This window comes from Phacochoerus africanus, chromosome 4 (genome assembly GCF_016906955.1).
Source record: "Phacochoerus africanus isolate WHEZ1 chromosome 4, ROS_Pafr_v1, whole genome shotgun sequence".
Taxonomy (NCBI): Eukaryota; Metazoa; Chordata; class Mammalia; order Artiodactyla; family Suidae; genus Phacochoerus; species Phacochoerus africanus.
The window spans coordinates 70409766-70436006 of NC_062547.1; the positions used below are offsets into that span (position 1 = coordinate 70409766).

At 52.5% G+C, this 26241-nt stretch overlaps 2 protein-coding genes and 1 long non-coding RNA gene across 6 annotated transcripts; 1 reads left to right on the plus strand and 2 right to left on the minus strand.

Moving 5' to 3' along the window:
• Nucleotides 1-2000: 2000 nt before the first annotated feature.
• On the minus strand, nucleotides 2001-16693 carry RGL3 (ral guanine nucleotide dissociation stimulator like 3). 4 transcript variants are annotated; one of them, XM_047777141.1, is made up of 19 exons: nucleotides 16558-16693; nucleotides 15969-16082; nucleotides 15148-15371; nucleotides 14923-14976; nucleotides 14595-14809; nucleotides 9782-9924; nucleotides 9465-9680; nucleotides 8688-8791; nucleotides 8501-8585; nucleotides 6736-6792; nucleotides 6540-6626; nucleotides 6307-6339; nucleotides 6098-6219; nucleotides 4821-4916; nucleotides 4652-4720; nucleotides 4477-4573; nucleotides 3690-3842; nucleotides 3492-3606; nucleotides 2001-2481 (listed from the first exon to the last, which is right to left on the minus strand). In XM_047777141.1, the coding sequence occupies exons 1-19, from the start codon at nucleotides 16588-16590 to the stop codon at nucleotides 2363-2365; spliced, it is 2136 nt and encodes a 711-aa protein (XP_047633097.1). In that variant the 5' UTR covers nucleotides 16591-16693; the 3' UTR covers nucleotides 2001-2362. The 4 variants fall into 4 exon arrangements, with proteins under 4 accessions (XP_047633097.1, XP_047633098.1, XP_047633096.1 ...); XM_047777142.1 differs by lacking the exons at nucleotides 15969-16082; nucleotides 16558-16693 and having other exon boundaries at nucleotides 6098-6192; nucleotides 15148-15816; XM_047777140.1 differs by lacking the exons at nucleotides 15969-16082; nucleotides 16558-16693 and having other exon boundaries at nucleotides 15148-15816.
• Nucleotides 15796-25155, plus strand: LOC125125728 (uncharacterized). The gene is made up of 3 exons (XR_007134467.1): nucleotides 15796-16207; nucleotides 16385-16428; nucleotides 24374-25155. It is a non-coding gene; the product is annotated as an uncharacterized LOC125125728 (long non-coding RNA).
• Nucleotides 17113-26096, minus strand: ODAD3 (outer dynein arm docking complex subunit 3). Its single transcript, XM_047777144.1, has 13 exons — nucleotides 25581-26096; nucleotides 24470-24591; nucleotides 24290-24367; nucleotides 21976-22146; nucleotides 21785-21886; nucleotides 21561-21686; nucleotides 21229-21351; nucleotides 20553-20705; nucleotides 19195-19355; nucleotides 18879-19107; nucleotides 18157-18312; nucleotides 17629-17713; nucleotides 17113-17479 (listed from the first exon to the last, which is right to left on the minus strand). Exons 1-13 carry the CDS (start codon nucleotides 25816-25818, stop codon nucleotides 17361-17363), a joined length of 1863 nt encoding a protein of 620 aa, XP_047633100.1. The 5' UTR covers nucleotides 25819-26096; the 3' UTR covers nucleotides 17113-17360.
• Between the last annotated feature and the right edge of the window lie 145 nt (nucleotides 26097-26241).

Sequence of the window (26241 nt, forward strand, 5' to 3'; positions counted from 1 at the left end):
GCCAGATCCTTAACCCACTGAGTGAGGGCAGGGATTGAACCCACAACCTCATGGTGCCTAGTCGGATTTGCTTCCACTGCTCCACAATGGGAACTCCTGTGTCTGACTGGTTTTAAGGTCTTAATACTTAGAGGGAAAAAATCTGTATTGTTTTGTGTACTTAACTCTGCTTTTTGTTTGGTTTTGTTTGGTTCATGGAATTTTTTTTTTTTTTTTTTGCCATACCCACAGCATATAGAAGTTGCCAGGGGAATTTGGGGTTAATAGATGCAAACTATTGCCTTTGGAATGGATAAGCAATGAGATCCTGCTGTATAACACTGGGAACTATGTCTAGTCATTTATGATGGAGCATGATAATGTGGAAAAAAAAAGAATGTATACATGTATGTGTGACTGGGTCACCTTGCTGTACAGTAGAAAATTGACAGAACACCGTAAGCCAGCTATAATGGAAAAAAATAAAAATCATTATTAAAAAAACAGAATAGGAGGTTCCCGTCCTGGCGCAGTGGTTAACGAATCCGACTAGGAACCATGAGGTTGCGGGTTCGGTCCCTGCCCTTGCTCGGTGGGTTAACGATCTGGTGTTGCCGTGAGCTGTGGTGTAGGTTGCAGACTCGGCTCGGATCCCGCGTTGCTGTGGCCCTGGCGTAGGCCGGTGGCTACAGCTCTGATTCAACCCCTAGCCTGGGAACCTCCATATGCTGTGGAAGCGGCCCAAGAAATAGCAAAAAGCCAAAAAAAAAAAAAAAGAATATATTGTCTAGCATAGTACTTAAGTAGGGGAAAAAAAAAAAAAGTTCCCAGGGACTGAATCTGAGCTGTAGCTGTAATCTACACCACAGCTGTGACCTATGCCACAGCTGTGGCAACGCCAGATCCTTTACCTACAGAGCCAGGTGGGGGACCCAACACATGCCTCCACGGTGACCTGAGCCACTGCAGTTGGATTTTCTTTTTTTAACTTTATTTATTTATTTATTGTCTTTTTGCCTTTTCTAGGGCTGCTCCCGTGGCGTATGAATGTTCCCAGGCCAGGGGTCCAATTGGAATGTAGCCACCAGCCTACGCCAGAGCCACAGCAACATGGGATCTGAGCCGCGTCTTTGACCTACACCACAGCTCACGGCAACGCCGGATCCTTAACCCACTGAGTGAGGCCAAGGATCGAACCCACGTACTCATGGCTACTAGTCAGGTTTCATTACTACTGAGCCAAAACAGGAATTCCTTTTCTTTCTTTCCTTCTTTCTTTCTCTCTTTCCTTCTTTCTCTCTCTCTTTTTTTTTTTTTTTTGTTGTTGTTGTTGTTGCTATTTCTTGGGCCGCTCCCGCGGCATATGGAGGTTCCCAGGCGAGGGGTCGAATCGGAGCTGTAGCCACCAGCCTACGCCAGAGCCACAGCAACGTGGGATCTGAGCCGTGTCTGCAACCTACACCACAGCTCACAGCAACGCCGGATCGTTAACCCACTGAGCAAGGGCAGGGACTGAACCCGAAACCTCATGGTTCCTAGTCGGATTCGTTAACCACTGCGCCACGACGGGAACTCCCTTCTTTCTCTCTCTCTTTCTCTCTCTCTCTCTTTCTTTCTTTCTCTTTTTCTTTCTTTCTCTCTTTCCTTCTTTTTTCTTTCTTCCTTCCTTTCCTTTCTTTTCTTTTCTTCTTTTTTTGCCATTTCTTGGGCCGCTCCTGTGGCATATGGAGGTTCCCAGGCTAGGGGTTGAATTGGAGCTGTAGCTGCCAGCCTACACCAGAGCCACAGCAACGCGGGATCTGAGCCACGTCTTCAACCTACACCACAACTCATAGCAACACCGGATCCTTAACCCACTGAACAAGGCCAGGGATCGAACCTGCAACCTCATGGTTCCTAGTCAGATTTGTTAACCACTGAGCCAAGACAGGAACTCCTCCTTTCTTTTCTATTTTAAAATTTTTGTCCTGATGAAGAATGAACACGGGGCACAGGCGTAGAACAAACAAGACAGACTCCTGTTTCATGACTTTGGTCACTATTTTCATCCGCTTCTGTTGCTTCTGAAAGGTCTGCAACAGTTACAAGATTTCTCTGGGGGAGAGTCTGACCCCCGATGCTCTGCCTCTTTCTATGTTTATGGGATGGAGTTCTCCACCAGCCACCCCATGGCCTGATGTCTTTGGAATAGGGATCTGGTGCCAAGAGGGTCAGAAGGATGGGGTTCAATGAGGTTGGGGGCAGTTATAGGTTATGGAGCACAATGGCCTCTATGGGGAAAGGGGAGCTTTCCAGGGAACAGCCTCCTCCCCACCCCCTGGTGATAGAAGCCAGGCCCTTTTCTGCGCATGGGGCCATGTCCTAGAAGATGAGGAGAGCCACTTCAGGCAGAGGAGATTGAAGTTGTGTGCCGGGCCATCTCCTTCCGCCGCAGCACAAAATCTCCAGGGGCGGCTGGGCTCATTGCGTAGAAGACATTGGCATTGTCAGGAATCAGGAGTTCTGGACAGGCATGGAGAGGATGGTGAAAGGCCTGCACAACCTCATATTTCCCCTACAAAGACCTAAGTAAACTTTCACCCTTTACCCTGGAGCCCGAGCAACCTTGGGTCCCTTTAGCCAGTGCTAAGCCAACCTCATTCCCCTTTCACTGGGAACCTGGACAGCTTCCCACTCAAAGCTTGCCCAACCTGATGTCTCCCCCACCACCAACCAGGGCAACTGCCTGCGATTTTCCTCTGGAATCTAGACAACCCACAATACAAGCTTGAGAAAACTCCAACCACCCATTCCAATCAACTTCCAGTCCACCTGTAGCCAATGCCCTGCCAAGGTCATGCTGCTCTCCCAACGAACTTGGACAGCTTCTGACGTGCCACTTCCAGCCTGTACCACCTGTGGGCCTTGCACATGATACATGGACAAGTATTCCTTCCTCATGTCCTGCCATCTTCATGTTGCATCCTTTCATAGATCAATCTCTCGTTCTCCCTTTTGAAAACTGGACAACCTCCTACTCACCTCTACACTGAATAACCTCATGCTTCCCTTCCCTGAATTTCGATACCCTTCCCTGAATTTCAATATCATGGGGCCTTCTCCCATGCCAAGCTCCGATAACTTCAGAGTCCCCATGCTGAGTCTGGACAAACTCATTCCCTCTCAAGGCCAAGCCCAGAACCCCCTTCAATCTCTCACTCCACCAGGTCAAAACTGAACAACCTCATGACTCTACAAATGTAAGCTTAGATGACCTTCTTGCACTCCCTCTCCCACCTGACCCTGGGCAAGCTCATTTTCTCATAAATCCTAGGAAGATACCTTTAGTGCCCTCTTCCCTTGTCCTGAGCCAGGACAACTTCATGACCTCACATAATGAAGGCACAAATATTTTTCTACCTCTTACCCTGGCCCTGCTTCCTCTGACCGCTACTCTGTGCCAGAACAACCTCAGTTAATTTGCTGCCCTCCCAGCATTCCCTCAGCCCAGGATCCAAGTTGTCCCTGCTCACCCCTGTCCCCAGGAAGGACTTGAAAGAGCTGGTAGTCACGGGCCCAGGGCTGGGCCACATTGTGCTTTTCCAAGGCTCGCTGCACCACGCTGGGGGCCTTGTCCTGACTAGTGAGCTGGGAAGAGAGGGCGGGAGGTTAGGTAGGATGAGCCCCAAGGGCAGGGCTGCCCCAAGCAGATCCCAGGCCCAGCACCTTACCAAGATGCTCCGATACAGATTCCCATGGTCGTTGTTGATGCTGATGCGGATGACTCGGGCCTCTGAGCCCTGCTGCCCAGGGAGAGGGATGCGAGGGCCACTCAAGGGCAAGGCCAGGGGCCGGGGGCCTGGCAGGTCTGGGCTCAGGGGCAGCTGTAGGCAGTGGAGATGGAGGTTGAGTGGTGAGAGCATGAGGCCCCTCCCTCATTGTATTCAACACATCTTCCTATACACCCCAAGCCAGGAGACATGCAACTAGGGTACATACACAAGCCCACATCTATGCAATCCCATCACATACAGACCTGCATGGCCTCTTATGTACAGTCACACATGACCCATGTTCATACACAACCCATGTACCCAGAGAGCAGCAAGCAAACACATAGGTTCGCAATTGTTGGACGTGCACAAGCCTGTGTCCACGAACAACCCTGCACACAGATACTGTAGATATTCACGGCCACATTTCCCCTCCAGGTAAGCACATTCCTGGGGACAGATATATCCTTGCAAAAGTGTATAATTGTGGCCCAGAGTGCCCTGCGGGTAAGGGGCTTTTTCTGGTCCAGACCTGACCATAACTGATGGACGGTCCCTGAAACAGGACCATGGAGACGCACGTGGTCTCCCAGGCATACACCCAGAGTGCTCAGCCAACTGTGTGTATAGTCTCTTGTGTACATACCTGGCCCTTAAATCCTGTGTACACACACATACACACACACACACGCACACACACAGCCCTGGCTGCCCAAGGTCCCACATGCATACACAGTCCTGGTACCTTGACGCTGGGGCCCTGGGGCCCTGGAGATGCTGGAGGACTGCCAGCTGGAGGGTCCCTGGTTATAGGACTGGATTGGGGGGATCCTGGGGACACACTGGGGGAGATGCAGAGTCCAAGGTTGGGTGGCTGCCCCGAGCTCTGACCCTGCCATCTCATCAAATGGGAGGCTCACCTGGAGGTGGAGGATGAGGGGTCCCCAGGGCTCCCACCAGGAGATGAGCCTCTCTCTCTGGACAGCTTCCTGAGAATTGGGACAGGAGATGAGGCTGAGATCAGCCTCAGTCCTGGAAGCAGATCCCATCTCTGCCCACATCATTCCCCAACTTCTCCCTGAGACTCACGCACTGAGGCGCTTGGTGAGGCTGATTCGCCGCCGGACACGTGGGGAGCTGGGGCAAGAGGCAGCCGGCGGCTCAATGACACGGGAGATGCTGTAGCTGAGGGGTCAAGATGCACATGGGGAAGGTGGGTTGGAAAATGAATTCGAGTCAGTCAGGAGCTGGGTTTGTGGTGTGTAGAGAGGTGGGGGTGGGGCTAACAGCCAGGGATTGGGCACCAAATGTCAGGGTCAGTGTAACAAATGTGGTCATTAGTTTCAGGATGTTATTAGGGATGAGATGAGATGGCTTGGTTGGCAGGTCACACAGGGATTCACAGAGTGGGACTGAAGCTTCAAATTGGGTCAAGGACAGAGTTCAAAGTCAGATAATCACTTGAATCAATGGTTAGGGTGATGGATTCAATAGAATGAAAGGAAACCCTTGGGCAGTTCAGTTGGATGCTCTGACCTGGGGTCACAAGTCAATTTATATGTCAAAGTTGGAGTCAGTTGCTCAGAACTGGGGGTCAACGATTGGGCTCAGAGAGTCAGATGGGGGTCACAAATGGGGTCATGGGTCAGAGAGGGCCAGGGGTAGGGATGAGAACTGATGGGCTGGTTGAGTAGAATGGCCAGCTCCATGCTAAAGGTTAAATTTAGGTGTGGGATTTCCTGTGGTGGCTCAGCAGTAGTGAACCCAACTAGTATCCATGAGGACTTGGGTTTGATCCCTGGCCTTGCTCAGTGGTTAAGGATCTGGCATTGCTGTGAGCTCTGGTGTAGGTAACAGAGGTGCCTCAGATCTGGTGTTGCTGTGGCTGTGGCGTAGGCTGGCAGCTGTAGCTCCAATTTGACCCCTAGCATGGAAAATTCCACATGCCGCAGGTGCAGCACAGAAAGAAAGAAAGAAAGAAAGAAAGAAAGAAAGAAAGAAAGAAAGAAAGAAAGAAAGAAAGAAAGAAAGAAAGAAAGAAAGAAAGAAAGGAAGGAAGGAAGGAAGGAAGGAAGGAAGGAAGGAAGGAAGAAAGAAAGAAAGAAAGAAAGAAAGAAAGAAAGAAAGAAAGAGAAAGAAAGAAAGAAAGAAAGAAAGAAAGAGGAAAGAAAGTCAAGGTTTGGGATCAGAGGTTGACTGGGGCTCTCAACTGGGCTGGAGACAGTGCAAGGTGACAGGCTGCAGGGGAGGTCATGGCTGGGAGGTTGTCTTAGCAGCAGCTGGAGAGGTACATGAGATAGGTGGACCCAGTGTGTGATCCAAGGTCAGCCAGTCGGGGAGATCAGACCAGGCCACAGGTTGGTCACCTCTGCTCCTCGCTGAGCTGGCACTGAGCACGCAGGGCAGCCAGGACGGGCAGGCGGGGGCTCAGGCAGTAGCTCTGACAGCACCTCTGCAGCTGCTGGATGCGGGCCAGGATCTCCCATTCCTGAGGGGGCGGCCTCTGAGACCCCACCCTGCCCTGCCCCCACCCTGGACTCCCCACCCCCCCACACCCACTCAGGTGCCCACTTACCTTTCTCCTCTTCTCAAAGTTGATGAGATCCCCCTGGGGGCAAACTTTATCTGAACTGGAGCCTCCAGGGTCAAGGATCAAGGGTCAAGGTCAGGGGCTGGGATATCAGGAGGCCCATGCACTAAATGAGTTGGGGTCAGGAGCAGGAGCAGGATCAAGGGTGTGCTGTCAGGAGGCCCGCTGTACTGAGGGTGAATGGTGCTGGGGTCAGGAGGCTAGGTCAGGGCTCAGACCTCCAGTATGTCCGGCAGGGCTGTATCCAGCATAACCAGGTCCGTGAGAAAGGTGCCAAGGTAGGGGACAGGCCCTGGGGGCAGTTTCTGTAGCCCCAAGAGTTCCAGTCACTCTCAGCCCATCACCAACCCCATCATGTTCCAGACCCTTCCCCGAGGATCCCGCTTGTCTCTCATCCCGACCCACATCACTCACTGAGAGCAGGCTTCCTGGGGGGGTGTCCTCTTCTTGGGATGCCTTGGTGGCCTCATCCTGCGGGGGAGGAGAAGGACTGAGCAGTCCTGGGGCCTCTTTGACCCCTCCCTCAGGGAATATACCTCCATCCTAAGTGGTTGTAAAGGCCATACCCAAGGGAAAGTGAACTGGGTTGGGGGTGTGGGGAGAGTAGATAAGCAGCCGGGGGCAGGTACCACCAGCAATAATGAGAGGTGGGGCTCATGGGCGCCATGGCCCCCAAGACTGGCCTTATCACAAGTGAGAACCCTTGTCCTTTGGTGGTCCCCCAGAAATGCCTTGAACCTTGCCTTCGTAGCATTGCTCTGCCTGGTAATTAGGGGTATAAGGGATGGGGCAGGTTTTTTTTTTTTAATTTTTATTAGAGTTGATTTACAATGTTCTGTCAGTTTCTGCTGTACAGCAAACTGACCCAGTCATATATATATAAATATATATATATTCTTTTCTCTCATTATCCTCCATCATGTTCCATCACAAGTGATTAGACATAGTTCCCTGTGCTATACAGCAGGATCTCATTGCTTAGCCACTCCAAATACAATAGTTTGCAACTACTAACCTCAATAAACTCCCAGTCCATCCCACTCCCTCCTCCTCCCACTTGGCAGGCTAGGGAAGTTTTTTTTCTTTTTCTTTTTACAGCTGCACCTGGGGCATATGGAAGTTCCCAGGCTAGATGTCACATTGGAGCTGCAGCTGGCTCATGCCACAGCCACAACAACACTGGATCTATGCCGCAGCTTGCAGCAATGCCACATCCTTGACCCACTGAGCAAGGCCAGGGATGGAACCCGTGTCCTCACGAACACTATGTCAGGTTCTTAACCCAATGAGCCACAACATGAACTTGCACTGCCTGCCCATTTGGGGCCTGAATCCCTCCAAGGGCAGGAAATATGTCTATCAGGTTCTTGGTGGAGCCTCCTGGCAAGCACCTGACACACAATAAGTGCTTAATGATGAGCTCCTTGTTCCTTGAGCCCTCATCTTTATTTGAGACATTCATTCACTTACAGATATTTACTGAGCATCTGCTCTGGGCCAGGTACTCTTCTGAGTGCTGGGGAGGTGGGAATGAACAAAACAGACAAAAATGCTGGCCTCGAAGAGTAGATATTAGCAAGGAGGAGATACAACAAGCAAGCTTGACATGGAAAGTGAGGACAGGCAGAGATAAGGGCAGTGGAGGGGGGGCACTGAAGGTGCTGGGGGTGCAGGGAGGGCCTCTTGGGGGCGGGGACCTTGGGGTAGACCCCTGCAGGAGGTGAATGTAAAGAATGTTCTGGGCAAAGGGACAGGCTTCCTGTGCCATTTATTCAGGATTCACCTAAGAACCCTAGGTGAATTGCAATTAGAACCCAAATCTTGCCTGCAATAAGTCAGACTTGTTGGCACACATTTTTCAGTCTTGCTTATCAAAGTCAAGTCCTTAGCAATTTTTTTTTTTTTTTTTACTCTTTGTTCTGACTCTGGCCTTCAATGACCTTTTCCCTGTAACTTCTGGTATTTGTTGAATGAACAAATAAGGTGGCCACCAAGTGTGAGCTATAACGAGGGCAGCAGAGGCAGTAAAAACGTGGGGCTGCCCACAGACAAGAGGAAGGTCATTCCTGAGGCATAGGGAAAGGATATTGAATGTCATGACAATGACAAGCAATGCCCTGCGGGGCCCCAGGTCCCCTTCCTGGGCTTGGGATCTGTGGGGGGCCTCACCCATCTGTACCTGGGAAAGAATCTCTCTGCTGCTGAGGTGGTTGTTTTCATCGGAGAAAATCTGCGAAAGTTTCCTGAAAGTAGATAACGGTTCCCTGGGGAGACAAGAGAGGGGTCAGGGGGTGGCAGCGGGGGAGAGTCAGAGCTAGGATGAGGTGGGCAAGAGGGCCACCCCCACGACCCCACTTCTTGCTCACCTGCTCACTGCCCCCCAGCTGCGCTTGAGCCTGTAGATGGGGTTGGACTGCAGAGCAGACAGGATGGCACGGAGGGAGGAGAAGTTCCGCAGTTCCCGGCAGCGCTGGGGGGCAGGGTGGGGGCTGGCTAGTCACACCCCAAGCCTCATCCCCACATCCGATCCACCTTTGATTCTGTGACTTGGGATCCCAGGTCAGACCCTTGCATATCTCGCCCCACATCTGACAAGCCACCCAGATTCAGTCTCCTTCCCCAGGGGCCCTCCTCCCTCCCCCACCTGCAGCCCCAGCCCCTCTGCCAGCTGTCCTTCCATTCCCTTCCTCTGACCTTGGCTTCCCGTGTCCCACTCCCTGCTTCTTCCAGGGCCCTAGACGGTCCCATAGCATATCTCCCAGACCAAGACCCAGACCTCCCTCCTCCCCAACATCAGTCTCACCCCGAGGTGTCAACTTTCTACCCCCTTAGCCTTGCAGCGCCCCAGTCTCTTTCCTGCGCCCCCATTTCTACTCTTCCTCTCTGCCCTGAGGGTCCAGCCCCGCTCCCACTCTTTCAGGACCCCAGCCTCCTTCTCCAATCCTATCCCCTCCCCAGTGCCCCCAATCCATCCTTTTTATTCCTACACCAGCCCCGCCCAGCCACCTCCCAGGCTTTCTCTTAAGCACCTCCCAGCCCCAACCTTCCCCTTAGCCCCCGTCCTCTGCCTTCCGCCCGCCGTCAGCCTCTCAGCGAGCCTCGGCCCCGCCCCCAGCCCTGCCCACCCAACCCCAGACCTGCACCTGGGCGATGCGGATCCACTTCTCCAGCCGCTGCGCCCTCTGCGGGGCAGCCAGGCCCGGCTCTCCAAGGACCGAGCCCAGCACGCAGCCGATCACTCTGTTGAACTGGGTCACAGTGGCGCGCACGGTAGGGGCGGTGCCTGTGGCCCCCGGCCGGTCTCGCTGCGACCACACGGAGCCCAGGCACTCGCAGGGTCGCACGCGCGAGAAGAGCTCCTGAGCGGGTGGGGAGAATGTGCAAAATCTGTGCTTAGCCGGGCCTCCCCCCAGCCCCGCCCCCCACAACCCCCCCAGCCGCGCCCAGCCAGAGTTCTTACCACATCCATCAGGGTCAGCTGCTCGGCCACCTCGTCTACACTGAAGTCCAGGAGCTCAGGGCCTTCCCTCACGAGTCTTTCCTCCTCCTCCAAGCAGCCTGCTGGGGAGTCTGGATAGGGGATCTGGGCAGCCCCTAGGGATCCTGATGGAGCATTAGCAGCGTTAAAAACAGTGAAGATTGAATCCAGGACTGGCTGTGTGATCTTTGGTGTCTGTGAGCCTCACCTCTCATCTGGGAAACAGAATTCTTTGAGCGTTTTTAAGAACGTCCGGGCTGCAGTAAAGGTCATTGAGCACCTTGGGTGGATTACCCCCGAAATTTAGCACACTAATCCAGAGAAGTAAGTGCCATTATGCACCTTCTAGGAGTGGGGAAATTTTGAGGCAGGAATTTGCTCTAACTTGAATCCTCAGTAAATAGCGAGACAGGGATCTGAAACCAGGTGCTCAAAGGCTAGAATAGAAGGTAGGCTCTTTGACTTTGAACCTTTATTAGGATGGGATCCATCGTCTCCTTTCTGGTGGTTCAAGGTGGTATAACCTTGTGGTTAAGGGATTGTTTTAATGGCCAAATTCAAATCCAAACTGGTTCACTACGCTTGTTGTGCCATTTAAAGCAAGCCTTTTGACCTCTCTGTGCCTTGGTTTCTTCATCTGGATTTTTTTTTTTTTAATTTAAAGGAGCTCTCACTTAATAAACTGCTATTAAGTGCTCAATAAATATGATTTTTTCAAGGTGAGTTTCAATGGTGGCACTCCCTAGGGGACATTTTGGAAGTTGAAATCTTGCCACAAGAGGAGCCAGACATATATAGTGAAGAATTGTGCCACCCAATCTCCAAATGTCCCTCCAAGGCATTTGTGTCCTTGGAAAAAACCTGTTTATGATAATCTGTATCTAGAACACAACTATCTTGTTCATAAACACTAGTTACTTTGGCTCCAGGAATGCAAGAACTCTGAAAGTCTGGACTTTGTTTTGTGTGGAGATTGCAAGTGTTTCTCACTATTTTGGAAATCGATCATCTACGTCACCAACATTTATGCTAATGTGTCTGTGTTGTCAGTGCTCTCCCTTACATTATTTGCAGCTATCACACTCACTATGATGCTATGGCAGGCAAAGGCATTGGACAATGTCATCATGCCCAAGCATTGACACACAAACAAGTATAGTTTATTGTTGTGTAATTTCTTCTTTTTTTTTTTTTGCTATTTTTAGGGCTGCACCTGCAGCATATGGACGTTCCCAGGCTAGGGGTCCAATTGGAGCTACAGCTGCTGGCCTATGCCACAGTCACAGCAATGCAAGATCTGAGCTGTGTCTGTGACCTATACCACATATTGCTGGATCCTTAACCCAGCAAGGATCCTTAACCCTAAGTGAGTCTAGGAATTGAACCCACATCCTCATGGGTCCTACTTGGATTTTTTACCACTGAGCCATGACAGGAACTCCCTGTTTTTGTTTTATTTCTCCTTCTTATTACAATTCCAGCATCATATTATTATATTTTAAATAATCTCTGTAACTGTGTTTATCTGTCTTTCATTTCAAACTGGGACAGGTGGCATTGCAAAATATGAGTTTTTAAAAGTGAGCATAGGGAAAAAAACTGCACATAAACCTAAACAAAACTTTAGATCTCATAGCAAATATGGGGAATAGAGGAATATGCTTCATGTCACCATGAGAAAGCAAGTAGGTAAATGGAGAAGAATGTGAGACATTCCTTAGGACAGATGACCCATTTTTTTTTTTCCTAATGGTATTAAACAAAAGGCAAAGGGAAACTGTCATGGAATAAAGGAGACCTAAGAAATGAACACCTTGAATGGATCTTTGGATGTGGAAGAAACACCTATAGAAAAGACAACTTAGGAACAATGTGGGAGGGAGTTCCCTGGTGGCCTAGCAGTTAGTGATTCATTATTGTCACCACTGTGGCTTGGGTTTGATCCCTGGTTCAGGAAATTCCACGTGCTGAAAGTGCAGCCAAAAAAAAAAAAAAAAAGACAGAGTTCCTGCTGTGGTGGTGTCTCTGCAGCTCCAGGACTCAGGTTCAAACTACAGCTGGCACAGTGGGTTAAAGGATCTGGCATTGTAGCAGCTGTGACCTATGCCACACCTGTGGTTCAGATATGATCCCTGGCCAGGGATCTCTATATGCCTTGGGGTGGCCAAAAACAAACAAACAAAAACCAACCCCCTCCAAAAAAAACCCACAAAGAACAATAGGAGGATTTGAATATGAGTATTTTTTGGTCACGCTACTGGCATGAATATGACTATTTTTTGAGGTTACGTAATTACTGCTGATTTCATTGGAAATGATTGTGGGCATGAAGGCTATATCTTTTAAAAGTCCTTTTCAATTGCAGGTGCCAACCAAAGTATTTGTGTGTGACATGACACAAGTCTGGGATTTACCTAGGATTTGCCTACAAATCATCCTGAACAAGATTTTTTTTTTTGGTCTAATTGATAATTGTTGAAGATGAGCAATGGGTATTTGAGTAGTCTTTCCACTATTTCTCCCCACTTCTCTATATGTCTTAAATCTTCCATGGTAACAAGGAACCCTAAAATAAAGATGTTAAGGTTCCCAGAGCCTGGCATACAGTCAATGTTCAATAAATGTTCATTTTCTCTTTTCACTTCAATAACTCATAGCTTAGGGCTGCACTTTCAATAGAATTTTCTGCAGTGGTGGAAATATATTCTTTTCTTTCTTTCTTCTTCTTCTTCTTTTTTTTTTTTTTCCATTTTTGGCTGCCCCAAGGCATATGGAGTTCCTGGGCTAGAGATCAGATCTGAGCCACAGTTGCAAACTACACCACAGATGAGGAAATGCTGGATCCTTTAAATTACTGTGCTGGACCAGGATCGAACCTGCAACCTGGCTCTGCAAAGATGCCACCAATCCTGTGGCACCACAGAGGGAACTGAGAAAGTATTTTCTACCAGTGCTCTCCAGTGTGGTTACTGAGCACCAGAAAGGTAGCTAGTGTGACCAAAGCACTGAGTTTTTATTTTTATTTTTTAGGGTTAATTAATTTAAATTCAGTTTCAATAGCCACACAGGGCTAGTGGCTGGCGGACTATACAGCTCTGATGATTTTCAATCAGTTGGTGAAATCTTGAAGGTACAGGAAGAAAGATATTTAGTAACCAGGAGGAAAGATGGAAGGATCAAATATACATCAATAACTGAGACTTTGTCACCCAGAGAGAGAAGTGGCTGCTACTTTGTAAAGCAGAGAGGAGTGTAGCCACTTTAATCTTAGGATTAAAAACTGGGGATTAGGGTTTATAGATGCTTTTGTGATAGGGATCGGATCAAGCACAGAAGGGTGAAAGAGGATGCTTTATAAGCAGGATGCAATTATTCAGTCAACAAAGTTGTGTTGTAACTGACCCTGGGGACAGAGCTAGGGATAAGGCCAATGGGTGCTATGACAAAAAAATAGGCAGGTAACAGGATTCAGAGTGGGAGGCTGAATTTGTTGGGAGAAGATCTGAGAAAGCATATATGAGGAGGTGACAATTGAACAAACACCTAAATGAAGTATGTGGATATTTTTCCTTCCCCCTAAAGCTCTCTACAACAGAGGTTGGCAAACTTTTCTTTTTTTCTTTTTCTTTTTGTCTTTTTAGGGCTGCACCCTCGACATACAGAAATTCCTGGGCCAGGGGTCAAATCAGAGCTGTAGCCACCAGCCTATGCCACAGCCACAGCAAGGATCTGAGCTGCATCTATGACCTACACCACAGCTCATGGCCACACTGGATCTTTTAACTCACTGAACCAGGCCAGGGATAGAGCCTGTGTCCTCATGGAGGCTAGTTGGGTTCATTACCACTGAGCCACGATGGGAAATCCTTGGCAAAATTTTCCATAAAGGACCAGATAGTTTGCTGATACCTGCTTTACTAGAAAATACCAGTAATGGGGAGTTCCCATCGTGGCTCAGCAGGAATAAATTTGGCTAATAATCATAAGGATGCAGGTTGGATCCCCAGCCTCCCTCAGTGGGTTAAGGATCCGGCATTGCTGTGAGCTGTGGTGTAGGTTGCAGATGCAGCTCAGATCTGGTGTTGCTGTGGCTGTGGTGTGGGCTGGTGGCTACAGCCCCAATTCGATCCCTGGCCTGGAAATCTTCATATGTTGTGGATGTGTCCCTAAAAAGACAAAAACAACCAGTATGATTTATTGTATTAATTTCATTGTAAGTAGTAGATTCTATTAAATAAGAATCCTAACAATAATGAAAAGAATACTCTTTGCCAAGCCCTCGATGTTTATTTATTTACTTGTTTACTGATTGTTTCCTCCAGAAACCTGGGAGCTCCTGTCTACTGTTATGTGGCTAAATATTTGTTGAATGAATGAAGAGGCCAATGAGGTAAGTACTGTTGCTACCCCCATTTCACAGATAAGGAAACTGAGGCTCAAAGAGGTGAAGTGGCTTATCCAAGGCCACACAGTCAGCAAATGGCAGACCTGGGACTTGAACCCAGGTCTCTGTGGCTCCTTAGGCAAGTAGCAATAGAATGATTTGTAGCCAGAAACACAGGGTATCCTGACTCAGTGGTAGTGAGAGTGTGGTGGGTGGGGGACGTAATAGACAAATGCCAACACTTTGGACAGAGGGTTATTATTCCCATTTTACAGGTGGGGAAACTGAGGCTCAGACAGGGTTAAGAACCTTGGCCAAGATCTGTAGCTCCTTGAGGGGAGGAGGCACCTGGGGGAGAGAGCATGCAGGAAAGGGCTGCTCAGGACACTATCAGTTCCCCCAACAACTCACCTCCCCATGCCTGGGACTGCTCCTCTTCTTCCTGCTCTTGCTCAGCCTCCTCCAGGAAATCTCCCAGCAGCTTTTCTGCCTCCTGGGCCTCAGCCCCTGATGGGGCTGCCCAGCTCAGAAAGGTGCAGACACTGCCTAGGTCCGAGTGGGCTGGGGGGTCCTGGAAATCCTGAGGGTGGTCCCGCAGCCAGGAGCCCAGCACTGACACCACAGCCCTGGCCAGAGGGGCAGGGCCTCAGAGCCCAGCCAGGACCTCAGGAGCCACTACACTTCAGATCCGACCTTTGACCTCTAGGACCCCCTAACCCCCGCTTGATGGGAAACAAACCTCAAGTTCTTGTTCAAGCTCAGATCTCTTCCCTCTGTCTTCTTGAGCTCTACCCTGGAAAAAGCCCCCCTCCTCAATCAGGTGAAGAAAAGGGGGACTGGAGGGGACTTAGGGTAAGGTTCTGGGGCTGGAGGTGGTTCCTGGTTCCAAACGGGGTGGAGGGAGTGGAGGGAGTATCTAGGTGAGGGTCTGGGGTGGGAACATGAGGGTCTCCCTGGTACTAACCCTGGTGGCAGGGGCGGTGGCGGTGGTGGCAGGAGAAGGCCCAGAACTCGGGCAGTGGGCACAAAAGCCCGGTGGGTGGCCAGGAAGGCAGGCACAAACCCCGGGTCCTGCTCTCGATCCCCAGACACCAACTCCCGCACCAGCCGCTCCAGCCGTGCTGCCCTCAGTGCCCGCACCTTGCTGGTGCGGTAATGGAGGAAGGTATCAGCAGCGGGGCTGGAGGCCTGTGGAGCGGGGACGCAGGCAATGAAATACAGAGGAGTGGCCCCAGGCACTCCTTTCCAATCAAGTCCATGGAAGCACCACTCTTGCATCTGATCCTGTCCTCTCTCCTGAATTCTGCCACTTGGATTCATTATTCTGCTCCATGCACAACTACCCCACCCCCACATCCGCCCTGGACACCCTCAGGCTCCACCCCATTCACAAGCTCCCACCACCACCTGTCCCCTGGCTGCTCTCAGCCCTCCTCTGCCACACTTCACTGGCCCGTTCTCCATCCATCCCTCCTCCCCACCTGGCCCTCACCTGGCCACTTCTAAAGACCACTCCTCCCTCTCCAACTCTGCCCCACTAAACCTGGCTTACCTAGGCCCTGCCATCCAGTTCTGTCCCCAAGTCCTGCGGGGCATTGCGACCTCACCTGGTCCCACCTCACTCATCTACCCCACTCACCTGACCACCTCCAGGCCCCACTCTATCCAGACCTGGTCACCTCTAATGCCCACCCCTCCTTCCGGCCACGGCTCTGCCCTTCGACTCCGCCCCGCCCTCACCTGGTAGCCTGCCACCCGCGCCTCACCCTCCAACCCCTTCCTCACCTGGGTGCCCCCTGGCCCTGCCCCCAGACTCAAACGCTGACTTTGCTGCCGCCGCAGAGAGACACTGTATACCGCGCCGTCCTCTGTCTCCTCACCCCAGTCCTGCAGCGGTGCCTGGATGCGAAGTTGGGCTCAAGATGAAGCAGGAAGATGGTCCCGTGCGCCGCAGCGCCCCACCTCCCCGGTAAACTCAAGCCTGGACCTGCCAGTTTCATCCACCCACTTCCAGGCCAGAGTCGGTGAGAGTCCAGGCAGGGGTCCAGGCTAGGGAAGTCCCCTCGGTGCCATGGGTACCCTCCTCCCTGGTCCTTGGAAAGGGTGGCTTTTGGGAATGTCCCAGGGTCCAGTCTTACAGAGTCTGTCTCTGGTCCCTCCTATGCTCAGAGAACTAATTCCTCTTCCCCCACCATCCCTAGGAGGAACCAGCCACTTCACTGGGTCAGGGGCCCAGAGGAACGAGGTATGGAGTCCAGAGAAGATCCGAAGGGTCTGATTTGAGGGGAGAAAGGGTCCAGGGGGCAGGAACCTGGAGTTTCTGGACCTGGTAGCCGCCAGGGATGTGAGACCCCGGATCCCCAGCTCCCCTTACCAGGGCGAGCTCCTTGCCCGCTGTCCGCTCCATGATCCGCAACCGTCCCGCTCCGCCGGCGCGGCTGAGTGAGGCGGAAGGGCCTGCGGGTCGCGGGCAGTGGCTGGGCGTTGGGCCGGCTGGGCGGGGCGGCCGGGCCGCGCGGGGGCGGAGCGGGGTGGGCCCAGGGCTCTCGGATATCCCTGTGGGACCCCAGCTCCCAGCCCAGGCCCCTGGAGAAGCCTGGGCTCTCCCGATAGGTGTGTATTCTGCACCAGGAGAAAGGACCCTCTCTCTCTCCTAGGGGCAGGCTCTTTTTTTGTGTCCTTAGGTGTGTGGGGGAGTGTGTATAGCTAAGTGGGGGACAGACTTGAGACCTTAGATGGGGAGGGCTGGTCTGCTCCAGGTATGGAGGCATCTCCCGTTTTCCTGGAGGGACAGGGTGAGCTCAATGGTGTCCCTAGCTGATGGAAGTCATCACTCCCCAGGTCAGACGGAGATGAATCTGTGGTCCTGGGTTTGAGGGGTAGCTGTCTTTGGGGCAGTGCAGGATCAAGAAGAGGGGAATACACAGGGGGCTTGTTGGTGACCTTTATTGCGCGATTCTGAGGCTGGTGCGGACCAGCCTGAGATTTACTGTGGGAACATCCGGCGGCCCAGCCCCCTTCTCCACTCCTCGCGTCACCCGCCCAGTCGGCTCCCTTGTGCGGGCTGCGATCAGCCCTTGAAGGGGCCCCCCTTTGGGCCCGCAGCTGGGCCCAGAGGGATTGGGGTGGGGGTGCTCCGCAGGGGCCCGGAAGCGCCAGGTAGGCGCGAGGGCGCGTCTAGGACTTCCGAGAGCGACCGCGCCTCTTGCTGCGGGATTCGATTAATTTCTGGGAACGCATCTTGAGCACTGCACGGGTCACCACCTCGTTGTCTTCCTCCTCACTCTCCTCTTCGTCTGCGAAGGGCGATGAGGGGATCAAGGTTCCCCTTCGTGACTCAGCTTTCCCTTCCCACCCCCACCTTGGCCCTAGGTCCGGTCCCTGACTACCTCCCAAAGCTCTGCTAGGCCCCCCAGTCCCACCCCCTTTTCCTGCCCAGACAGACCGAAGAACTTGTCCTTGTGACCAGCAAGAGGAAGGGCGATGCGGGTGTTGTAGGAAGGCAGCTTTCCCTCTAGGGTGGAGAAGAACTGGGGGAGGTGGGAGCGGGAGAGAAGAGTGTGAATGCTCAGGGCTGCAGGGAAGTGCATCTCCCCCACCCCCCAAGATACACCCCAATCCCATTCAGCACCTCTGCCCACTCCTGTAAAGTTTTCCTTGGGCACAGCCGCATCATTTGTTCCCAGTGCTCACCCTGATGCCCAGCAACACCCCACCTTCAGGCCCGCCCCTAGTCTCTAGGTCCTACCCCTTGGCCTGACCCCTGTACCCCACAAGCCCAGACTTCTGGGCTGCCAGGGCCCTCAGGAAACTCTCCTGGCTCAATCTGGGCTCCTTAAACCTCACCCGTTGTCCCTGAAGCCCATTCCCGGCCCACTGGCCTCCTCCCTGGTCTCCAAAGGGTGGTCCTGACTCCCTGGTTTTCCGCCCCAGCCCCTGCATCCTCAGCCCCACCCTCTGGCTGAATGAGCACCTCGCGGTCGGCGATGTGGCGCAGCATCTCTGGCACATTGTGGTTCTGGAGTTTTGCCTGCAGCTTCAACAATTTTTCCTCCACGAGGCCCAGTAGGTTGGGCAAATAGTCACTTGCCTTGGGATCCAGCTCCTTTCCTGCGAAGCCGCTGGCCTCCTGCGGCGGGGGCGGAGCTCGGTCAGCCAGGAGGGGCGGGGCCTCCAGGAAAGGTCCCACCCAGGCAGGGGGCTTTTCCTCTTAGGGATAAGGCCTTTGAAGTGAGGGGTGACTAACAAGAGCGGTGCTACCCTCTATGAACAAAGGCTACGCTTGTTAGGCAAGGCCTCTGAACTCCAGAGACCCAAGCCAGGGGGTAATGGGAGGGGGACGAGTCTTTTAGTGGGAGGAAGGCCATTGTCAGGCTGACCTTCTGAAGAAATGGGACTCTGCAGTGGGCAGGGTGGGACTTCTCTTGTCTGTGGCTGCTCCAGGATTGGAGGGGGGTTCTCTTAAGTTTTCGGTGGGTGTGGGGGGCAAGGTAGGACTTTCCCGTGGAGGCGGGACTTGAAATGGGATAAGGTCTCTGAAGTCCTGGGCCTCTTGAGGAGTAAGGGGGTGTCCTCTTGGACGCTGGCTGGGGACTCTGAGGAGCAGGTTGGAGTTTCCCCTGTGTTCGGGCCTCTCATGTACTGGACAGGGCATGGGATGGGTTCTCTTGAGTGGACTTCGGGGCGGGAATCCACCTGCGTGGTGGTGGAGCTGCCTCTCACGTCCTGCGGGGCTCTGGGCGGAGCTTCCTCAGGGGCGGAGTCTGCTACTGTGATGTGGTCTAGCTTGCTTGCCAGGTGTTCCAGGGCCTCCTCGGTCATATGCATTGCCCGCATGGTACGCTCCAGCCTATCCTGCGCATCAGCACGCCGCTGCTCCTCCGCCTTGATGCGCTCCTGCAACTCGACTTGCAGCTTCTGTTCGCTGCAGGAAGAAGGCAGTCTGAGATGGGAGCAGTACTGAACTTCCCCAACAAGGCACCACTCTCTCCCTGAGGCACCGGGGCCTCACCTCACCAGCATGGCCTCTCCTGAGTACTTGAGGTCTTCCAGCTCCTTCTGCAGCCTCTGCTTCTCTTGCTTCAGCCTCAGCAGCATCTGCTCGTTCTCGATCTTGAGTGTCTCCAACTGCGTGAAGGTTTCTCCCTGTGCCAGGAACCGCCGCACCACCGCCTGCCGGCCGCCCAGCCCAAATCAGAGCCAGGGCCTATGCAGGCATGGGTGCACCCCTCTTCCTTTCCCCCGGACACACAGGACAGGTGGCCTGAGCTGGTGGCTTCTGCCCACTGGTGTTCAGGCGCTCTGTGAGTCGGACTGGTGGCCAGTCTGTGAGTCGGACTGGTGTGAGTCGTCCAGGGTGTGCGACCCCGGACGAATGATTTTTTACGGCCCCTTCCTTGTCTAGATAAGGAAATTGAATCAGCCAAAATCACATTGTGGGGCAGCGACAGCAGTGAAGCACAGCTACTTTCCAAAGTCTATAGTGCCAGCAACATTCTGGCAGTGACTCTTGCCCCCTCCAGGAAGGGGTTGTGAGAGAGATCTGCCCACTAGGCCAACTTCTGGAAAGGTGCTCAACTACAGTGCTCCAGATGACCCCATAGGTCCAAGTTCTGGAACCCCTTGGGAGTCAGCCCATGGGAGGAGTAATAGATTCGAGGGTGCCCAAAGTGGAGAAACCCAACAGAGGTCCAGGGGAATCACAGTGTTTTCCAGCCAGGGACCTATGGTCTTAGAAAATTTCAAGGAATCCATGGCCTTTCTCAGTGGGTTAAGGATCCAGTGTAGCTGTGAGCTGTGGTGTAGACGTGTCTCAGATCCTGTGTTGCTGTGGCTGTGGTAAGGATTGGCAGCTATAGCTCCGATTCAACTCCTGGCCTGGGAATTTCCATATGCTGCGAGTGTAGCCCTAAAAAGCAAAAGCAAAAGCAAAAACAAAAAAGAAAAAAAGAAAGAAAAAAGAGAAAATTTTGAGGAAGAAAATTCCAAGCAGGGGGCCCCAGACCAGGGACCTAGCTGATCTGGGACTGAGGCTGGCACTGTGCAGTCGTCTGTGCCCCAGACCCTGTTATAGGTGCTGGGGACCCAGGAGAAGACAGACAACACTCCCAGTTCTCCTAGAGCTGACATGCCACAGAAGTCAGCTGGCGTAAGCAGGAACAGGAGGAGAGAGGATGATGGCAAGTGTAGATAACTCCACACGCGTGGCTTTTGCTGTGAGAAGCAGCAGAGAAACCGGGCAGTAGCTGGAGCAGGAAGGGGTGTTTTTTTAAGAAGAGAGCAGGTTTGTGTGCTGAGAAATTGCCCCTGCAGAAAGGGTTGGCTTTCCAGGCTCAGGTCGGCTTGGGAGAGGCCGCAGGCAGCACTCACGTGTGTTTCTGCCACGCCGGTGGCGTCCTTGACCTTGCCAAAGAGCACCTCCATCTGGTACATGCTCCAGCGCCGCCGCAGCTCCTCCTCCTTGGAGCGCTGGCTGTCCTGGAGCGTGTCGTCGGACTGCAGCAGCACGTCCTCGCGCTGGGTCTGCTCGGGAGTTGAGGTCAGGGCCCAGGTCAGCTTACGGACAAAGGCACCGGACAGAAGCCGCGGCGGGGGTAGGCGGGAAGGGGGGTATTCAGTCGGGGGTGAGGAAGGGGGTGGGACCCAGGCTTGGGGCCAAGCAAGGGCATCAAAGCAGGGGTCAGATGCCTGACAGTCTAGGTCAGGGCTAGGAGACTCAGAGGCAGGGCAGAGGGACGGGGTCAAGGGAGCAGGGAGTGGGGCCTGTAAATAAGGGGCAGGCTAGAGGCAGGATCAAATTTCGGACTCTGGCCAATTGCGGTAGGGATGGATGAGGACCAACCCGAAAGTACGTGGAGGACTGAAGGGCGGGGTCATGGATGTGGGAGGAGCCCTGACTTCTGGTGGAGATGGGGGCGGAGTCAGAAGAAGGGTCAGAACTGGGGAAGGGCCTAGGGCCAACGTAGGGGCGTGGCCGGGACCCCGCAGGGCCGGGTCAAAGTAAGGGCTGGCTAGGGTTGCAGCCCTGCATCCTTGGTGCGCCCACCTTTCGCTCCATGCGTTCATTCTGGAGTTTTCTCTCTTCCGCGCGCTTCTTGCACTCGGTCAGGTATCGGTCCCGCTTCTTGCGCTCTCTTAATACTGTCTCTTCTAGATCCTGCAGCTGGTTCTGGAGGGCAGGCAGGGGAACAGCAGGACCAGCTGGCACCTACCATGGCTCTGGGCGGGAGCTGCGGGCCTAACTCGAGACAGCTGGGTCAGGCTATGGGAGTCTGGGAGAGAGATGGGATGAGTTCGGGGACAGCTGGAGTTCAGATACTAGGGCCAGATGACCGTGGCAGCGGAGGGCAGGACCCCCAGGGGCCCACAGGCTGGCACCTTGGCTATGTCCCTGGCATTGAGTGCCTCCTGATTCACCACGTTCAGTTCCTCCAGCTCATGTTTCGTTCTCACCACCTCAGCTTCCATGAAGTCCAGCCGGTTCTCCAAGTGAAGGCTCTCCTCCTGGGATGCAGGGAACAAGGGAGGCCCATGACCACTATCCCTAACCAGGCTGGCCCTCCCACTTGCCGCCCCCAACCCCAATCTTTCCTGTTCCCTACCTGTAGATAGGCCTTGAGCTGCAGGTACACATTGGTGATGTGTTCTGCCTCTTCGGCCTTCATCCGGGCCTTCTCCAGGCGGTTCTCCAGGTTCCGCATGGTCTAGAGGGAAGCAAGGCTGGGCTGGGTCCCCTCCCACCTCAATCCCTCCCCCAGGGGATCAAGCTCTCTGCAGACCTCACAGGTCCTACCTTGGCCACCTCCGTGTTCCTATCTTGTGCCTCTGCCATCTCCAGCTCACGCAGACTGTGCTGCAGCTGGAGCTCCTCCAGCCACTTCTGCCGCAAGCCCAGCTGGTGTCGAAGAGCATTCAGCTGCTTCACCTTCTCACTCAGCTGGTGGTCCAGGTGCTCCAGGGCCTGCTGGAGGGAGGGGAGCAAGAGCAGGGTGAACCCCCCACCTAGTCCTTCCTCCCTTCCTTCTCCTATATCTAGGTTTTTATCTTCCCTGTCTCTTAGTAGCACCTGACCTGACTGATCCTCCTTCTCTGGCAGATTCTCTCTTTTGGTGGCTTCCAGGACACACACCACCCAGTTTTCCACCCACCTCCTTGGCTGCCTCTTCTCCACCTCCTTTGCCTTTGAAGAGACAGCCCCAAGCTCTTCTCTCCTCTGTCCACACCCACCTCCTTGGAGATCCTATCCAGTCTCAGGGTTTCAAAAGTCACCTATACACTGAAGACAGCCAAATTTAGCCTCCCCAGAGTTCCCATTGTGGCTCAGCGGGTTAAGAACCTGACTAGTATCCATGAGGATGCAGGTTCAATCCCTGGACTTACTCAGTGGGTTAAGGATCCGGTGTTGCAGCAACCTGTGGTGTGGGTCACAGATGTGGCTCAGATCCAGCTTTGCTGTGGCTGTGGTGCAGGCTGGCAGCTAAAGCTCTGATTCAACCCCTAGCCTGGGAACTTCCATATGTCGCAGGTGTGGCCATAAAAAGAAAAGAAACCCCCTCACACAAATTTAGCCTCCCCCCAAACTGCAGGCTGATATATCTGTATCTACACTGCCTTCCAGATGCTCCACAAGCAGCTCAAAACCATTATGTCCAAAATTGAGTATGTCCTTGATCTTTCCCCAGAGCTGTCCTTCTTGAATCTTTCAGGTGCTCAACTCCAAAACCTTGATGTCATCTTCATCTCTTTTCCTCTCCCACCTACACCCCATTTGTTAGCAATTCTCTGGGTTTTCTTTTCTTTTTTCTTTTTTTTTGTCTTTTTGCTATTTCTAGGGCCGCTCCTGCGGCATATGGAGGTTCCCAGGCTAGGGGTCGAATCGGAGCTGTAGCCACCGGCCTACACCAGAGCCACAGCAACGCGGGATCCGAGCCGCGTCTGCAACCTATACCACAGCTCACGGCAACACCGGATCGTTAACCCACTGAGCAAGGGCAGGGACCGAACCCGCAACCTCATGGTTCCTAGTCAGATTCATTAACCACTGCGCCACGACGGGAACTCCCCGGGTTTTCTTTTTTTTTCTGCTTTTTAGGGTCATACCCGCAGTATATGGAAGTTCCTGGGTTAGGGATTGAATTGGAGCTGCAGCTGCCAACCTACACCACAGCCACAGCAATGTCAGATCCAAGCCGTGACTGCGGCCTACACCATAGCTCATGGCAATGCTGGATCCCCAACCCACTGAGCAAGGCCAGAGATTGAACCTGCATCCTCATGGATACCAATTGGATTTTGTTTCTGCTGAGCCACGATAGGAACTCCCAGCAATTCTATGTTCTATTTCAAAGGTTACCCCAGAGAGATCTCTTTCTTCCTATTTCTACCAATTTTGTCCTAGTGTAGCCAACATCATCTTTTATTCAGATGACCTCCTCACAGTCCATTTCCTACTTCTCTGCTTCTTAGTATAAAACCTGCACTCTCCAGCATGGCCAGTGAGGCCTGCTTCAGGGTTTTGCCCCTGCTGACCTCCCTGACCTCACCTCCTACTGAGCACCCTTCACTCACTCCCATTCCACCACTCTGAGCTCCTTTGCATCTCCAACACTCTACCTTTGTTCCTGCCCCAGGGACTTTGCACTTACTGTTCCACCTGCCTGGAATGCTCCCGCTCCCCAGATGATCACCTGCTGTTCCATTCTTAGCTCAAATACCACCTTAGAGAAAGCAAAGATGCCCCCCACCCGACATTTTAAAGGGCAAACCCTGTCCCCATCCATCTCTAGTAAGTCACTGTTTTATTTTATTCATTTATAACAAAAAATTACTTTGTTTCTGCATTTTTCTTGGTTTTATTTGGGGGGAGTCTATTTTTTTCCACTAAAATAAAGGTTTTTGGGAGCGGCAATAAGGTCCGTTTTCTCCACTGCATGGTCATCATGCCAGGCTCATGGTCAGTGCATGATAAAGACTGAATGAATAAATGAATAGTGGCTGGTGTGGAGAAGGGATTGGAGAGGGTGAGATGGGAGGCAGAGAGGTGAGTGGGGTGGGGATCCAGGCTTGAAATGAAGGGAGATGGTCAGTGGAATGGGAGTGGGGCAAACCTGGCCTGTCCTGTTCTTCAGGTACGGCTTCTCTGATTTCCATTCCCGAATCACTGCCTCGACTACTTTCTCATCTCCCTGCAGAGAGAGGAACCCAGTCACACTACTGATTCAGACCACTGCTACTATTCAGCTCCCAAGGATGCTGGCCCCTGCCTCCTGGAGCTTCTTCACCCTCACCTGGAGCAGGTCTGCCAGCTGTAGTTGTAGCACCCTGGTCTCCTCTCGGAGCTGGTTGATGGTCTCCTGATTCTTCCTGATGTTCCACTGGGTGCTCTCATAAAAGGCCTTCCGGTCACCCTCTGGGGTCAGGTGAGGTGGGCAGGCACAAGTAGAGCATCATAGAGGGGAGGGACAATTTTCGTAATTGTCAACATTATAACAATATTTTACTTTGGGCATACGTTATGTATTGGATGCTGGACTAATAATTTCCTATTCATCAAATACCCTGTACCAATAGGTATATATCTATATATATGTGTGTGTAGGTACCATACCCATTTTAGAGGTTAGAAGACTCAGGTATATTAGGTTGTTCAAGGTCATAAGCAGTTTGACTCCCCAGCCCATACCTTCAACCACCATGTAAAATTACCTTCTAATAATAAAATAATAATGGTTTGCACTAGGATTTCCCAGCCTTGGCTGACATTTGGGATAATTATTTGCTGTGGTGAGCTGTCCTGTGCATTGTCAGATGTTGAGCAGCATCCTTGGCCTCTACCCACTAGATGTCAGTAAAACATCCCCTCCCCCCAACAATGTGACAAACCAAAATGTCTCCAGACATTGCCAAATGTCCCCTGGGAACCAAAACAGCCCTTTTCCATTGAGAACCACTGGTTTACAATAAATAGCATTACTATGTGTCAAGCACCATTGTAAGTCCTTTACTCATTTCAACTATTGGCTTGTACGGTTACCATCTCCTTTTTATGAATGGACAACCTGGGAGCAATTAGATTACTCTTAGTTCCTGAAGGTCAAACAATTAGTATATGTAGAACCAGGATCTGAACCCAGAAAATCTGGCCCTGGAATCTGTTTTTCACCACCCCATGCATGATAGAAGAGTTGAAATCACATAAAAGTATGAAATGCAGTCCAGTCAGTTCTGAGCTCAGGAAAAGTTTCATAAGAGAGACGAGGAAAACCATAAGGAAGTATGAGTTTTTGCCTCCAGAAACTGGCCACATGGATGAATGCCAGTGAAACATTCCAGTCACACCATGCCAGGCCAATGAGCTGGTGACACTTGACACTTCTGTGCCCTCTGGAGCCCTCTTACCTAATAGTTGAATCTTCCTTTGTAACTCAGCCACCTGCGTGTGCACAGTGGACTTCCCTTCGCTGGCATGGAAGGGTCCTGCCTTGGAATGGAGTGACTGCCAGGCCTGCACCGAGCCCTTGCCTCGGGGATGCTCCTTGGCCTGAGCCTGATTGCCCCTGCCTTTGGAGGAGGCTGAAACCTGGTCCTGAGAAGGCATGGCGTTGGCGGAGGCCGCCCAGCACAGGGGAGACGTCATGACTGGGTTGAGGCCGAGGACCGCAAAGAGTTAGGTCTACTAGGAATCGCCTCTGTTGGGGATCTGTCAGCTCGGCTCTGGGAACGTACTTGTAGACCGCTTGGCTGAGCCTCGCGGCATCTCCTGGTTGCTAGGAAATCTCCCCCTCCTTCCTCCAGTGTTCCCATGGAAACCGCCCGCGTTCCACACCACCGCTCTCACTGGCTGACGCACGCTGCGTGGAGGGGCGGTCCCAACGGGGGCGGAGCAGACCCTTTCTGCCGAAAGTTGGTGGGGGTACTTTTGTGTCACGTGCTTATTCCTTTTCTTTCCCACCCCTCAACCCCTAAGCCCGCCCTAAGCCCACGGGCATTTTTTAGGAACTTTCTAGTCCGACTGTAGAACTGCCACTCCCAAGATGGAGGCACTTCGCGCCGCCATTAA